At 39.4% G+C, this 16,773-nt stretch overlaps 1 protein-coding gene across 1 annotated transcript in view; it reads right to left on the bottom strand.

Annotated features, from left to right (window-relative positions):
- Positions 1-16,322, bottom strand: part of SPATA16 (spermatogenesis associated 16) — an 81,171-nt gene extending 64,849 nt beyond the window's left edge. The window contains exons 1-2 of the mRNA XM_075157659.1: positions 15,738-16,322; positions 1,447-1,592 (exon numbers count right to left, since the gene is read on the bottom strand). Of these exons, the coding sequence (XP_075013760.1) occupies positions 1,447-1,592; positions 15,738-16,307 (716 nt within the window). The 5' untranslated portion in view covers positions 16,308-16,322. The remainder of the gene's footprint in view (positions 1-1,446; positions 1,593-15,737) is intronic.
- Between the last annotated feature and the right edge of the window lie 451 nt (positions 16,323-16,773).

Here is a 16,773-nt window from a genome sequence, read left to right as displayed (position 1 = left end):
AATACATCTTACTATTTTGAAATTAAGATAATTTAAAGGAGGTAAAGAAAAGTATTTCTTGTTCTAGTTATATTTATACTGTCCAAATAGCTTCCTTATTCTAGTGTTCTTGGAAATCACAGTTAGAATAAGAGAGCGATCATTAGCATTTTTCTAAAAGTTGGGAGTCCAGTCAAACTTTATATATTTTTTTTTCTTTTCTAACATGGTCTTTGAGAAGCCATGAAAAAATGTGGTTGGTTTTTAGTTTGCATGAGGAGTGCATTTTTTTGGTTGTTGGTTTTTGGTTTTGTTTTTTTTTTTTTTTAATTGTTTTTATTTTTAATGGGAATCTTACAGTCTTCCCCACTTCCTATGCTTTGGCTCACCTAACAGAATACTCGACCTGAAAGGATACAGTTTGTGTGCCTGCTAGATGTGCCCTGGGAGAGCATCTACAGTTCTCTAACCTCTCATGGGCATTCAGGCCCCCAGCCCAGATGGTACTTGGAACTAGTCTGAAGGACGCACCCCCACAATGTGGACAGGCTCCAGGTAGGCATAGCTTGACAGACAAAAAGTGCTTGGGAAAGGGATGGGGATGAGTGGGGACAGGAGATGAAGACCTTGTCATTAAGTCAGGATTCTCAGACTTCCCATGACTTTGCATGTAGCTAACGGAACCTGCTGCCACGATGGCATTGCATTTCTATACCAATACATTATTCTTCACCACTGTCTCTTGTGCATTAGGCTCGTGCATTGCGGTTTTAGGAAAAAATCGTCACCCTGCACTAATTGCAGTGTCCATCCTAATACATCTCATACAAGGGAAAAAATAAACAGAGACCTCAGTAATGAAGTGTTGCTGGCAGGACATGCATGCGCTTAACAGAAACTATCGTTACGCCTGAATGCTAATTAAAGGCAGCACAAACCCAGCAAAATCCTAGCTCATCTGAAACTAATGGGAATTTCATCTCCACCATGTGCAAATTTTGTTTCTGGCTTCTTTATGCATTGCTGGTGGTGCTGTTTTTTGATGTGGATCACAAGTGAGCCCATGAGAAATTATGTAATGAAAATAATTTGAAGCCATCCCTGACCTAATCTGGCTTGAAAAAGATCAAGAACTCATAATATCATTACTGTCATATAAGACTGAGCATGTTTATATTTGTCTAGCTTCAATCTTAAGGGTGCCCTGAACTCTATATGTGACTCAGCTGCATATCCTTACCTACTGCGTTATCAAAGCAGTAAATATTTACATGGCTATTGTGGCTTAATGTCTCAAATTGTGAGAATTAGTCCAATCTAAACATCAGTGCCATATGTAAGTTGTGTTTTATTGATTCCTCTTTCCTCATTATTAGACTGATTCTTCCTACACAGGATTTTTTCATAGTCTTTGCTTAATTTTTTATTTCAGTCTTATCAGTGTATCTAATCAATATTTATTTTTACCTGTGTGAATGATTCAGAGCATCATCAGGCTTCATCAGTTTTAAGTAGCAGGTTACAAGCTTTGTCTCAATAAAACTGGTAATACTGGAAATATCTTCTGGAGATGACTCAAAGGGTTTCTCTATAGCAGCACCTTTACTGCAAAGCTGTACAAGAAACAAAAATGTTATTTACTAATGTTAGAATACACCTTTTGTTAGGTAGAAATGCTTTTTATAACTGACAAATGGAGAAAACTGTCTTCTAAGTAAAATATACCCTGACTTTAACAGGAGTTAACATTACAAAAATCAGTACAAATAATATAAAATGCAACGTCATCTTCTGGGAAGGGATAGTCAAGAGAGCAGATAATAAGCTAAAAAGTAAAAACCACTCTTAGGAAAGAAACTATGTTTCCCCCCATTTTCAGAAATAAAGGCTCAACTTCAGGGTCCCAAAATCTGTGGCTGTCTTGAGATCAGGGTCGAAGGAGGAGTCTCAGGCAGCTATTTACTTACTTCAGTAAGCCAGCGGTGAGCTCTGCCTTAGGCTCTGCTGCCTTTGTCCCACGGGTAGGGCAGCAGAGTGTGATACAAAGCAAGGAAACCAGAAACTCCCCCCTCATTTAATGGGAGGACTTGTCCTTCCGGAAAACTGCTATAGAAAGTAAAAACAATGAGATGAACTATCTTTCCCATCTTCTTGAGCCATATAGAATTTAGCAGAGAGAAATATCATACTTTCTGCTTAAAAAAATACTCTTTTCTTGATAGATAGATCGCCTGCTGTTCATCACAGCCGGTGACTTTCTCATTAAATAATGTTCTATTTCATAATGTGCATTGTTAGAATTAGATAACCCACAACTCCTTAAAGTTTCGGAGGGTCCTCCGCGCTGGCAGAGCTACGATACTGGGCGGGACCACCTTCGGTCCTCAAACCTTTGTTTCATCAATCTACAGGCAACCTGATTTTGGAATGCTGAAGAGTAGTAAAAATTAGCTCTTAGTTCTGAAGAAAATTCAACTGTAAGCAATTAGATACAACTGTAAACAAATAGATTAAGTCTAAGAGCTTTGTCTTTAAGGACAATAACCGTATAGCGCTACTAATGAAAATGCAATTGAATGTCCTTTGCTTGGATAAACACCCCTAACAGGATTGTTTAGTGTGCAATGATTTCATCCGACTAAGTGACTTCACTGCAAATCAGCTTTAAAAGTAGATTTCTAATGAGGATTAACAAATTAATATTTATCTAGGCTGTGTGCTTAAACTCTTGGCTCACATTGAGACCAGTGCTGAGGACCCTTACGGCACTGATATGCAGCTGCAGCCTAATGTGGATGAATGCAGCCTCTGCTTTAAATGGGGTATAACCAAGGGACTCTCACTTGAGCCCAGTTTTGCCAGTCACCAAAGCTGTAAAATAGAAGGAGGAGGATCCGGCCCGTTTGTCTAGCTCCTCATCACTACTGAGTTTAGTTATAATAATTAGTTTCTTGCACCTATGTGGTTAAAATCCAGTGGTTGATTTTTAGGAGGTGCAATGTCAACTCAGCAGTTTGAGATGTCTTTAGAAGATTAAATCTGTCAAGAAAAAAAGCGCTTCTATATATGCATCTTTCTTCCAGCGTGTGATCCTTAAAAGCAAGAAGGATTATAGATCCACATCCACACTTAGCACCTACAAAGCTAATCCTATCTTTAAGATTTTTGTGCGTTGGTTGGAGATCAGCTCAATTCTTTAAAGGCAACAAGGATCATTCAAGGAAGTGTCCCCCTAGTTCAGGTGTGATAAAATATTTTTTCTTTCACATCCCTTCTCTGAGAGCGAAGTTACACAGTGTATATTATAACACCCACGTATTTAAGATTTTCTATCATCTTCTTATCAGTAGAAGTTATAAATCAGCGAATTCATCAGTTTTAACTTTGCTCATGGTACCGTATATATCTGCTGAAGTGTCTCTGTGGATAAGACATGCTATTCGTAGCTAAAAGATCCAGAGAATTATGTTCACATCAGTGAACATAAAAGTATCATCAAGTTTTTCTGTAATAACACTTTTCAGCTGAATTGGCCATGCTGTGACCTCTGTTAAATTTATGGGAATGAGAGACTTGAGGCTACTCCCTGGACTTCCAAGTTCTTGAATGATTGTGAGAAGAAAAGAATCATTTAGGTATCCCTTCAGTATGAAGTGCCGCAATTCAGAGTTTCCTCAAGTCTTACTGCTGATATGAAGAGTTATGTTTAGACCTGCGTAACCCCTCAGTTATCTTTGACAAAAACCAAGACATGAGTCTTTGTAAACCATATCTGAACAGCTAAGGATTCATAAAATGTGTTTAAATACAGTGAATATTGGGTTCTGCCAGGTCTTCCCTGAGAAATCTCAGAGTAAGAGTTCAATGAAATGAATAATAACTCAATCTTTAATCTCACAAAATCAGGGTAATATTTTACAGAGATGTGCCCGTGTTTGGGACCATCTACGTTGTATACTTTTTACGTCCCAAACTCTCTCCTGATTTTTCTGTAGCATTTCTGCAGTGGACCAATGCATTTGAGATAGACCCCTCCACACTAGTTCCATACAAACAACAGCACCATGCACCAAAAGTAAGATTCAACTTTATTTTACAGGAATGGCTCCTTCTGTACTAAGCAGAAAAGTTATGAATATACAAAATAGCCCTAGTGTCTGGTATTAGTGAGATGCACAATTAAATGTACTCGCTGGCAAAAGGGTCTTTTTTGGTAGCGATATAGACACCACTGGAAAAGGTTTCTGTTGGTGAACCATCTCAGCGCAGCCCGAAAAGCACATCATCGTTTTCCAAGCTCTGATGGAGAGGATACCTTTTGTGTGTGTTTCATCACCCTTTACTGTATTTTGCTGGCCTTTCTGATAAAAGGACTTGGCTATGCAGCAGGAGAAGGACTGTTTCCTTGTGTTGTCCTGTCTGCCACTGAATATTGAGCCTGACTGAGCGTTTTTGGGGGGTGAGGTAAAGACTGTGCCAGAAAGCGCCTGAGAAAGCTCATTTGGGGAACTTCCCAGGGGAGGAGTTAGGCGGGAAGGAGACAGCGAGCTGGGATTTTGCAGCACAGGTGGGGATGTGGAGAGTGTTGTAGAAAGACTCACATCTGAGTTTCAAAGGGGAAGAGAAAAAGGAAAATTTCCTAGGGAACCAAAGGAGCCTCTGTAGCTACAGATTGTTGTAACTTTGGGAAACCCTGCTGGACTGAGAACAAGGGAAGAAGAAAGGCTGTGCCATGCACAGACGTAATGAGCAGGGAGGAGATTTGTTTGCAATTTTCATGTTTCACCTCGTAGAACCGAGTTTTCTTTACCTTGCTGTAGTCTGCAGTCCAATAACACTACCTTTGAAGATCAAAAGGGCTGTTGGTGTTTTTGAGTGCTTTAAGTAAAAGGTAAAAGCAGCTCCATCTCACTCCTCTGAATACCTTAAGGTCTTGTCACAAGGACGTTCAAATATAGATGTGGGCTTGGAGGGGCAGTTACATTTTGAAGGTTTGTTTTCCTAGAGCTATGTTACAGAATTTTATTTTAATTCCAAACTGGGAAATCTGGGGGTACATCTTACCTAAGACTTTGGTGAGCTTTTGGCCTGCAGAAATCTTGCCGATATCTTAAATGTTATAGAGGCTATGAAATTGAAGCAAACAACTTAAACGTTTCAAGCTTTACAGCCAATCTGGGGTTAAAAACCTGCAATGTACCATTTTATGTCCTTTACCATAGCTAGCAAATCTAACAGTATTTTTCACTTTCAGACTTAGTCTACCTGTGAGTATCCCTGTCAGTAGATAGCAATATTTTTCCAGAAATAATATTTAATTAAAAAAATCCTGCCAAAGGATATTTTTATTTTCATCGGGGCCCTTGTTACAACTGGAAGCCATCGTGCAGGTTTTGTGTACGTGCATCCTTTAGAAGACTGCTGAGTTACCCCACTCAAAGGGTTACCAAGTATATAAATGAAATGCAAGGAATGAAAGCGTTATCTGCAATTTTTGTATTAGTGGTGAACTGACACTAATTATGTTATACATTCACTGATAAAGGAGGTTTTTCTTGCAACGTGTAGGACCCTATAAATATATTGTTGAAACCACAGTCGTATAAATGCTTGTGATAAAGTGCTTTGTCAAAGGTCACAGAACAAGTCTGTGACACTGTGAACTTAGCATAGATCTTGTGGTGGTATTAAGGCTTTAATTTTGGCAGTAGCAAGCAAGGAAATCTTATGAGTAAAGACCTCCCAGGCATTAGCTGATAAGAAAGAGAGGAAAAGATGCCCCCAAACCCACCATGGCTTTGGTAAAAGACCGCTTGAAATGCTGTCATTAAGGTAGCTTCCTAGTTAGCATCTGTGTAATTTGGAAGAATAAAATTGGAGCTCTGGTGATCTGTACATTGGCATGTTGGAACCGTTTTCACTGAAAACAAGGTGAAAGGTTCAGACATAAGAAACTGGCAATAGTAACAGTTTACTTATCACTGCTATAGGTTTGGTATATGTTAAATTCAGGAATACGGTTTGCCTTAAAGAAGAAGGTGCCCAACAGATATCCATCTACGTGTGTGGATATAGATATATATTTGATAGCAAATTTAGCTTGGGAAAACAAGTAAATTTGGTCAAGTGGTGTGTGGCAATGAGATTCTTTGGCAACTTCCATGAGATCACTCATGCTTTCCTCTGCCAGACTGAAAGAGTTAAGAGTTAGTTTGAAGACAGCAATAACCTGCTAGCTTTGCTAGAGCCGATTGCTTTGCTTTTTCTCTTTTTTTCTCTTTTTTTCTTTTTTTTTTTGTTAGCAGAGGAATGTTTAATCATGCCTCTCCATTTTAAAGATAACTTTGTGGTTTTCCCTGGAGTGATTCTGAGAGTGGCTAATCAGAGGGACAAACCTGAAAAGGCAAGAAATATTTAATTAGTGCCTTTTCTTCTGACTAGCCAACAATGCTAACCAGATGCCTTCACTTCAGAGCCATCCAAGTAATCAGCCTGGTAACGTCACTGCATTGCACATCAGGCACCTGGCAAGTTGAACACTAACTGCATCCCAGAAAATGTCTGCTAAGGAAGGCTACTTCTGAAAATAACTTTCGAAACCTGATAGCAAGCCTCACACAGGGCTGAAAACAAACTGGGTTTTGTGTATTGCACTGTAATCCAGTCCTTACAGCTATTGGGCACTATCAAAAATACTGCAGGAAACCAGCATAACAAAGAATCTGTTAATGGTGGTTTTGTCTCAGTGGAGAGGAAAAAAAAAAAAAGTCAGAATGGAGAATAAAAGGAGAGAGGATTTTCTCTCAATGATATGATTTCATGCAACATAACTTTCCAGCTTCTATTCAAAGTTGTACTGACATCTTGGTATGCAATTTCAGTCAGCAGAGCAGGAATTGTATATAAACCCCCTGTCTTTATTGTTAATGAGATTTGTGTAAATAACTTGCTAGAAAACATACTGAAAATATATAATTCACTACTAAATATGAATGCAGATGTCAGGTAAGAAGAACTAAATTTACTAGGCTTCCTGCAATGTGCTCTGCAATGGATAATTCAAATAATAAGTATGTATGATATTTTTGGCATATTAGCTGCTCTATGCAGAGTTAGCACTGGATTCTGTAATAGTAATGTGTGTGCAGGACACGTTTGCTATCTTGGGTATATTATTGGTTGCACAGTACTGGCTGAGAGCCAAATATACCTCAGACGTGCTAGGTTATGAGAAATGATCCCTATTTCTATTCAGAAAACCGCTGTTTGCCAGAAAAGCGTGGATCTGGTGAGTGTTGACTTGACCAGATGAACTTAACAGGCTGCTTGCCCTCACCATAGGGTCTGGTGGGGTGGGATTCAGCCTGCTCTCTCCACATTTCCACTGGGTTTATCTTAAGCCCTGTCTATGTCTAGGCTTAAATTCCTTCTTCAGCTCCAGCCAGCCTTTTTGCAGGAGCCAGAGGTACATGGAAGGGTTTTGGTGACCAGGTGGGGCAGAATGTTAGGGAAGTTCAAACTTAAATTTTATGCTCCCCAAAGACTGACAGGTTTTGCATATCTGTCACTGGTTTGGCCTTTTTTGGAGACAAGAGCTCTCTGCAAAAATGATATTTTAAGTGCCCACCAAATTCAGAGGATATAGCATTTTAGTTTGTGCTCATTTCTAGGTGGATGCTGCTTTATAAAAATAAACTTGACGTGAATCTTTCCCTCCCACAGAAGCTAACGATGTTCCCTGCAGCATTCCTAAGCCTAAGTCATTCCTGTTTATTGGCCCAACTTCAGATAAAAGCTTTACCTCCCCCCAGTGCAAACTTAGGGGTCTTTCTCATATTGTAAATAATTTGCTTCAGAAGCATTAAGTCAGGAACAGAAGTTTTAGGAAAATATCATCCGTTTGACTTCAGCTTAATCTGTGTGCTGCGCTATAAATCTGTGCCTCTCATAACCAATTCCTATTTTATGGAGTGTTCCCATTATCAGTACTGCCAGGGTGAGAGTAGTCATCACAGAAGCCAAAAAAAAAGCAACCTCAAAGCTCTCTAATGAAACATATATTGAGGAATCAATATACTACAATAGTTTCCAAGGAACTTAATATTCTGTACAACATACTGAAATCTCCTTTATAGATTGCCTTTGTAATACAAAATTTGCCAGTCCTCCACTGTGAGTCCATCCAAGATCAAACCAAACTGAGGATGGTGTAAATATTCCATGTGAAAACCAAACAATCAGAAAAAAAGTCAAAACTGACACCAGTACCTCCTCTTGATAGGATTGTAGTTCAAAATGCCTGTTGGACGTTGAAGCAGGAGCATCAGTCTGTTGATAGCGTTCACAGGAGGAGCTGGCCAAAATGAATGTTTTTTTGGAGGCAACTGTCAGCTGGTGTGATGTGGCTATATTGTAGCAAGATTTTGAGAGCTGTCATGATTGCTTGGAAAAAGCAATATAATTTCAGGCCAACTAATTTAATCCCTTTGATGCCAAGAGATTTGCTACCGCTAAGTCCAAACACAGAGATATCTCACCAGCACTTTTATTAAGGCAAACTGTGTGAAAGGTTCACTCCATTTTGATGGACAGGATTATTAGGGAAAAGCAATAATTTTCTGCAGCCTTATTTTCATGCTGTTTCTGGATATGACATTAAAGTTAGTGGCAAGGCAAGTTCTCCCCTCTCTCCCCACCTCAGGATGGTGTGCATTTGGTAACCTCCACCAAGAATCCTCTCAACAGCATTGTCAGTGTTAGAAACACATATCCATGCCTCAGGAATAAACAGAAATAAAGCTCTTCCCTAAAGTAACCTAACCAGAATTCATTCCCCCCTACCTCTTATTGTTTGGTTCACCTCTTTAAAGCTTTTCAGCATTTATATTCATTTTACACTGTCAAAAGCTGAACAGGAGTAAGATAACAAATGGTTCTGGTAGCAGCTGTCACCACCTACTGTCTGTGTATGCCTGTGTGAATCTCTAAATGGAAATAAAGTACTTTAATAACACATTTTCTCTAAACTGTCCTCATGGATAAAGTTACTCTCAAATCAGTCCATGAACACTTTCCAATTCGGTGCCCACTTCAGCCTGCATCTCTCTCTCTCCTCTGCAGAGTTTATGCAGGTATGCAGCAGTGTGATTTAAAGACATTTCAGACAGAAAATCCTTTAACAGCACACCTCCTGTGACCGCCGCTTGCCTGTCTTAGCTGCTTTTGGTGTTTGAACCGTCTCCTAACTTGCCTAATTTTCTCCCTATAAATTAAGCCGGTTGTCATTGCCTTTTTGTGCTGGGTTGGCTCTAGCCAGGAAGCACCTAGAGCCACAAATTAAACGCGTTGCTCTGCCCTCCCTGTTCCTGTAAGATACCTTCCAGGAGCAGATGGCAGCTGAGAGGATAAATACCTCCAATTTCTTAGGGCCCTGAACGTAAAAGAAACTCCACTTCGAGACTGGCTCTAAGGCATCGCTTTACATTGAGAGACGTGAGGTAGCATCACACATCTGGGTTTCTCTGCTATCGGGTATCACAATGCCTGTGATACATGCGGGGAGCTGTGGGGTTTGGGCACCTAAAGATATTTTTTAGCACCTAAAGATTTTAGCTGCCCAGCTTTCAGAGAAGCTCTTTATGGATCCAGCCATCAGTGACATGCCCTGAGCCATGCATGATGTTGACTGTTGAGCCAAAGTCTGAGCCCGTGTCTTTCAAGATGGACTAGTGCCTCATCCAAGGCTGTCCGGAGTCTTCCCCCCCCCTTTTTTTCTTTTTTTTTCCCCCCTCTTTTTTTCTTTTTTTTTTTCTTGTGTTACCTACTGAGGTACCTACTACATGGACCTTGTCTCTGTTTCTCAGTGATTGTAAAACATGTGGTTTGCGTGTGTCCAGGTCAATGAGGCTTTTGATTGTAAGTGACAAGTGGTGGGTGATTATTATTTTTAATCAAATATTATACTGCTTAACATTTACAAAGTATGGAGAAAATATTTGGTGCTTTTGAGCACCTGTCACCTTCAGGTAAATAATTTAATAGCATGTGAGAAAGCCAATTAGAGTTAATTAGAAATTGACTGATCTGCTTTGACACCAAAATGATTGGAAAATATGGTCTGTCCTTTCTGGAACAGGGATTTTGCTCTGTACACACACACACGAGTGAGGAAATATATTGTTTTATCGTCAACACATAGTATTCCTTTGAGGAAAAAAGCAGTTTATAAGCCAGATATGTAACAGCAGTTCAGGCAAGAAGAACGGGGGCACGAATCCTTATAGATAAATAGCTGTGCAATTCCTCAGCTTTATTTCATGGTGATGGGCATGCTGGAAATGTCTAGAAGATTAATAGATTCAAATTCAGTGATCAAAAAATGGGAGCATGTCCAAATGGATCATTATAACAGATTCCCACTCTATCCCACAAGCCATATTTGAGCCATCTGTAAGCTTCACATTCCTGGTCTAAAATCTTCTGCGGCCATAAAAGACAATAAGTATCAGTAGAAAAAAAAAAAATCAATTTCTTGGCTTTGCAGCCTAAAAATATAGTGATGGGACTATAGGGAGAGAAAAACTGCTGATTATCAGGGCTTTTCTTTTTAAGCAAGTTAAATGAGTCGGCCATATTTAGGAAACTACTTTGTTATTGGAGGTTAAAAGAATATTTCTAGGGAGTAAAGTCAGCATCTCACACTCTTTGAGGCATCAGTGACTGCCATCTTTGACGTTCTCTGTCCAAGACCTGGTGTTCTCACAGGCAGTTTCTAAAGGACCTGTGCTGATGATACGGATAGATAATTTCCGAGTCTAATGTTTTAACTCCAGAAAGTTGGTGCTAAAATAAATATTTAGCCTTTCACATGCTTTCTCTTGAGGACTTTCATGGTGTTAAACTATGTCTAGTCCTTGCACAGCTTTTCTTGATGAGAGGGGATAGGGAAAACTAGATGAAGTTCTATTTTCTAACCCTTTCATTCCAGTGGATGACCAGTAATTCCAGTCTCCATGCTCTATAAGCCAAGGGAATGCACGTCGTTATACATTGATGGCTTCCTGGACCTCAAGACCCACCTGCAGAAAGAGACAACATTGGGGGAGGGCGGGCGGGCAGAAATGCGGCTGTGCCCTGCTGTGCCGCAGCCAGCACTGATCCAACGGTCACAACAGGCAGCACATCCAAATACCCTAATCCTACAGTGCAGCAATGCCTCTAAGAAAGCCGCCTGTGCTTTTCTGATGTGCTCTACCAGTGGACAGACTAAAGATCAACCTCTTTTCACAGAGGTATTTATATAGGAAATACCCATTTTTTGCTTCTTATATTACAAAACGGAAGGCTTGGTTGAACCACGCTGCCTAACTCTATGTTGGTATGTAATTATGTCCATGAGCCACTGGTGCCACAGCCCCTTTCAAAATATTTGCTTTTTGCAGATACCGTTGCCTGGAAGAAGGAACGTGGTCTTGACAAAGCCTTCTCTGCAAGCAGTGAATCACAAGGCAATGAGCCACAGGAAAGGTTAATCTAAAAACTCAAGGTGTGCAAAAAAGATGGCACTAATGTTTATCTCCCTGCCATAGGAACGGTGCCCATAATAGCCATCTGTGGAAAATGGAGATATTCCAGCTTGTGGAAGGCACCACAACAGCACTCTGGTGAATTAATCACATGCTGTTTGAGGCCTTCACCTCACACGGGGGATGCATTTCATGTCTCTGAGATATTCTACACCGAAAGCTGTGTGCTGAGATACTGTGGACTACTTTCTGTGCACAGCAGTCATGAACCTTTCTCATTTATTTTTTAATCACAGGGGAGGATTATTTTCGGAACAACAGGGTCTGAAATTTAAATTTGTGCAGGTTTTAAACAGGCTGATGTTTCTGAAGTCTTTTACGCTCTCTGATATTAGGAGATTAGTTTGAGACAAGATCTTTCGATCCTCATAAAGGTTTAATGTTATTTTGTAGCTAAGCTGTTAATAATTGGCTAGAGATTTTATAGATATACGTATATGGTTTCCACTGAGGTTTTAAGCTAAAGAGTGATTTCTCATATCCTTCGTATCCCAGTCCAGATGTTCAAGTCCTATTTCCCTATGTTCCAACAGATGGATGCCAAAAATGTAGGGAAATTTACAGTGTTTCTCAATATAGTATATATAATATACTGTATTATTGAGCTAGGAGGTAGAAGAGCAAAGACTATTGCCCCAATTTCTTCAGCTATTTTCCTCACTAGCAACAGAAAGTACTTAATTTTCCAGCTCTAATGCTGAGAGTTCTCCAAGGGAGCATTATTTTTTCCTCTCCCAGGCTAACTATAATGCAGCTGACTAACATTAAGTCCCTCCTGATTAATTTAATGGCAGCTAAATAGTGCAGAAATAGTGAGAAGCCACCAATTCTTCTCTTGATAACACTGCCTTCCCAATGTCTGCGGTAATCAGCAGCATGCTGTCCAACATATAAAAGTCTCTAAATTAAACAAGCATTTCTGTTTTTCTTTCTGACTAATAATTTTCCTTTTTTTTTTTTTCAAATCCAATAATTTCAGTGCTAGACTTTCAGAACTGCCTGTTATTTGCATATCTGAAAAACAACATGATCTAGAGGATGATAATACGACATGAATGTATAGATGGATCTAAAAAAGACATTTTGGCTCAAAGAAGAGCCAAGAAATGTATGATATTTGCAAAATGTAAGGTAACACTAACTTCAGTGATACTATTCAAATTTAATGTTAAGCACACGCTTTTCTGGATCAGGGTGTCTAACTCAAAATGTTGTAATGTCAGACTAAAGCCTTAGTTTCCTCAAATCTGAAAAATGTCTGTAAACATTTTGCACCAGAAACCATAACTTTGAATTTTCTGACCTTTGAGCTTGTTATATATCATGCTTCTTTTCACCCACGTGAAATGCAGAGGAATTTTTATTTATTTCTTCAAAAAGTGATGGGCAGAACAACCACAGTTCCAATCTCAGTAGCTTAAATGTTCTTCTTTTCCCTGCATAATCTCCAGTTTGTCTCTATCTGAACAAATAGACAAATTGGAGATGATGCAGAGAAAAGCAACAAAAATGATACAGAGGTTTAGAAAACATGACCTGGGAGGAAATACTAAGATGACTGCATTTATTTAATTTAGAGAAGACTGAAAAGAGATGTGAAGAGGTTGCAAGTACAGAGAGAATTGGGTGGTTAATTTCTCTTCACGTCAAATAAGGATACAAAAATCATTTTGGGCTATTTTGCTATTTTGCACTATGGAAGATTGGGAAAATCTTTCTACCAGCTTGCTGATATAGATGAGAAGTCTGTCTCACTGGAGATTTTTAGAAACAGAGCACAGAAGTGTCTTTCAGGGATATTCTGGTTTTTGCTTCTGAGGAGAGCTGGATTAAGAGACTGCTGAGAAGCCCCAGCCCTACAATTCTGTGATTTCCCAATCACTCTGTCCACAATCCCGGGAAGGAATTCTTTAATCTCTATTTATTCTTTCACCAGGATGTCTATTAGCTAGCCTTTCCATTTCCTCTTAGGAGGAGACAAGTACTCCTTTCTTCTCCAGTGACAACTGTTTTTGTCGCCATCACAGCTCATTTCTGAATGTAGGGGAAAAAGAAGCCTAAAAAGGATGGCACTTTCTAATTTTACTCAGTCACTGCTATAATATTTATTGTTTTAAAATAAAATGCCTTCAATATTGCAGAAAAAAATAGAAATAGGTTATTTGCTTGTCAGCTGCAAACCTCTAATGCTTTACAAATGCTTTTGAGTTAAGTTTGGCAGTGCAGCACTGAAACAAGTATCGTTGGACCCTTTTTCAGGATGTCAAGTGCGTAGCTGAAGTGATTGGGGTCGGAGTGGAGATAAAACATTAGGGAGAGTCCAGAGAGTCCAGCTTGCAAGTCCTCTATTCTAATCACCAACCATATTCCTGTAAAGTGGAAAATGTCTTTCTCTCTTTTTTTTTTTTTTTTTTTAATTTATTTTATTTGAGAAGCAGACACTGGCCTTTAAAATCCTTACAGCTACTAAGAGTGGTTTTTTGCATCATGTATCATGGAAAAAGTCAAGCCCTCATCTGCACAGTAAATGTTAGCAGCTGAGTTAATTGTGAGGATATAGGGCATCTTTCAAGATATATAAGACAGCTATGCTCTGGAAATACTGTCTTCAAAATGCTCTAATGTTACCTCTTTGAAAGCAGCCTTTGGCTGCAGAGTGCTACTATTTAACAGGTTTAACATTACTAAAAATTGAGAGGCTGATGCCATTATTAAATTTCATTCTGCACAAAAGCAAACAGTTTATCATAGTCTGTTCCCAGCAATTGTAATTCAATTTTTGTTATCTTACATTGTTTAAAAGAGAGAGAGAGAGAGAAAGATACTGTTCATCAATCTGATAAAAATGTTTAAATAACTAGTGCTTTTTTGTGATTATGTCGGTTTTATAGCAGCATTATGGAAACACGACAGGGTAACTAAAATCTGATTACGTCTAAGTCCTTGCCCATTATATGATTATTATGAACCATGACTTCTACTGGCACATTATGAATTACATGGTCATAATACCAGGGATTTCCAATATAATTAACTGAGATTAGCAGCACTAGAGAAATCTGGGAATAATGATACAACTTTCAACAATCAGTTTTACTGTAAATGCTGCTAGCTCTGGCTTCCAGGAAACAGGAGGCTGGTGGATGCAACCCTGACTCACCTGCTGGGGTTTCCTATACCTCCTTTCTCTTCCCTCCCCGCCGTGAAATTAATTGCAACCTTGCCAGAGTGTTAGGAACTCCCTCTTTTACTCTTTTCTTCTCATATTATACTGATAAAACTCAAGGCTGGCGAAGTTTTTCAAAAACATCAAAGGTCTTTAGGTACCTCCTTTTGGAGGGGCTCAGCCTGAAACTGGAAAGGGCTCTGCTTTTGAAAACATAGAAATATCTACTTGTTGAAGAACAGACCCATTTAAGACAGCTCAAGTTTGAGTATCCAAAGGCAGAAAGTCATGAAAATCACAAATTAGTTTCAAAGATCATAGCCAAAGATCATATTATTTCTTTAGTATCTCAGGCGGGCAAGAAGCCTTTCTTTCCACAAAAAAAAAAGCCTTTGGAGTCTTAGGTGCTGAAGAGAAAGCCAGCTGTGTCCAGAGGGGGTTGCTCACTACTGGACCTGTCCTTTCTCATGCAGAAAGAAAAGGATTTCTACACAGCTCCAGTGGCCATCTTCTGGCTTTAGAGAAAAAAGGGAAACAGGGTGCATGATGGAAATGCTGTAGGGAAAAACAGAGATTAAACCAGACCTTTTGTTTAACCAAAGGGTTAAACATTTCACCCAGTAGTGAATGGATGGATGGGGTAGAGTGGGAACTCCCCTGATTATTGAGATATCGTTTGTCCCTGATAGAGCTGGGATTAAAAAGAGGAGCATTTTTTTTTCACTCTATGGGACTTAAATTTCCTCCATACATAAATACGGTTGAAGACTTAGAGAAAAATACAAAATCACCTGAGATTTTTTGGCTCAGTCCAGTGCCCCCCGCCTTCCGTGATTTATTTATAGCTTTTAATTTTCAGACTTCACAAGAAATTGCATCTCAGGATTTTTATTAAACCATACACATCCCAGGTTTGTGCTCCTTGTTCACTTTGATATTACTACACCCAGCCAGTACAGTGACAGCCTTTCATTTACTTTGGCGATCGTACTTCTTTAACCCCATACCTCCAGTGCTGTTGAGAACCGCTCCACTGCTGCTGCGTAGTTCTTCTGCCTGTAGCAAGCGCTGGCTTCCCGGAGGGTCGTCTGAAGCTGGTTGTTAATCTGGGGCAAAGCGCTGCCGTTAGGTGCGCTCAGAGCATTTGCTTTTTCAGAATCACGGCACGCTGATTGTGTGCTTGTAGACACCACAGGCCCAGCAAACTCGAAGGAAATGTCCTCCTCATCAGTGTAGACCAACTCCATTTCTATGTCCGTTAGGCTTTTCAGAGGAATATGAGACAGAGGTGTCGGGATTAACTGATTGCCAGTCTCTAACGTTGTTTCTTCTTTCGTCACAGCTAGTTGTTCATTGTTTTCTGATTTCCGTTTACGGCTTGCTCTGTCTACATCATTACTTTTTTTGTCCTTTTTCTCTGTCATTTTTATTCTCTCCATTATATTTTCGGCTGCTCCATCCCCAAGGTGTTTTTTGACCTCTTGCAATGCTTCTGGAACATCATTCGATTTGTTTGCTGCTGCATTTGACTCCTTACTACTAAGCATTTGCTGAGAGGTTTCATTCTTGCCATCCATGCTTATGAAAATTTTTTGGAAGTCGGTGTTGCTTTCTGAGGCCATAACTTGAGCAAAGAAAGAGTCCTAGGAGAAAATGTGGAAAAGTTAAGAATACTCGAACGTTGCAAAGCCAAAAAAAGCATGCAAATGCTTTCTCTACTAGACATATTTTAGGCACCATTATGAGAGAAAACTCTTCAATAGTTAGTACATAGAATATCAGACTCGCTGTAATTACTTTCTCTTTCCTCTGTAAAAGTTTAAGGCATCTTAAATATTTTTGATAGCTCTTGATAACGGATGTTTGTTTATGTAAAGTAATGCCAGTGTATCAGTTTGTTATATCTGCAACAAGAAGAGGAAAATCTGGCTTTGAATCAGAAGAAAAACAACTAAAACCCTGTGACTGATTGACTCGCGTTGTATGTTGTTATGGGGTGCCAAAAATCACTGTGGTCTGATTTTTGAGAGCTGGTAAGCACAG

Source organism: Calonectris borealis, chromosome 9 (assembly GCF_964195595.1).
Source record: "Calonectris borealis chromosome 9, bCalBor7.hap1.2, whole genome shotgun sequence".
Classification (NCBI taxonomy): Eukaryota; Metazoa; Chordata; class Aves; order Procellariiformes; family Procellariidae; genus Calonectris; species Calonectris borealis.
This window is presented reverse-complemented; position numbering and strand designations above follow the sequence as displayed.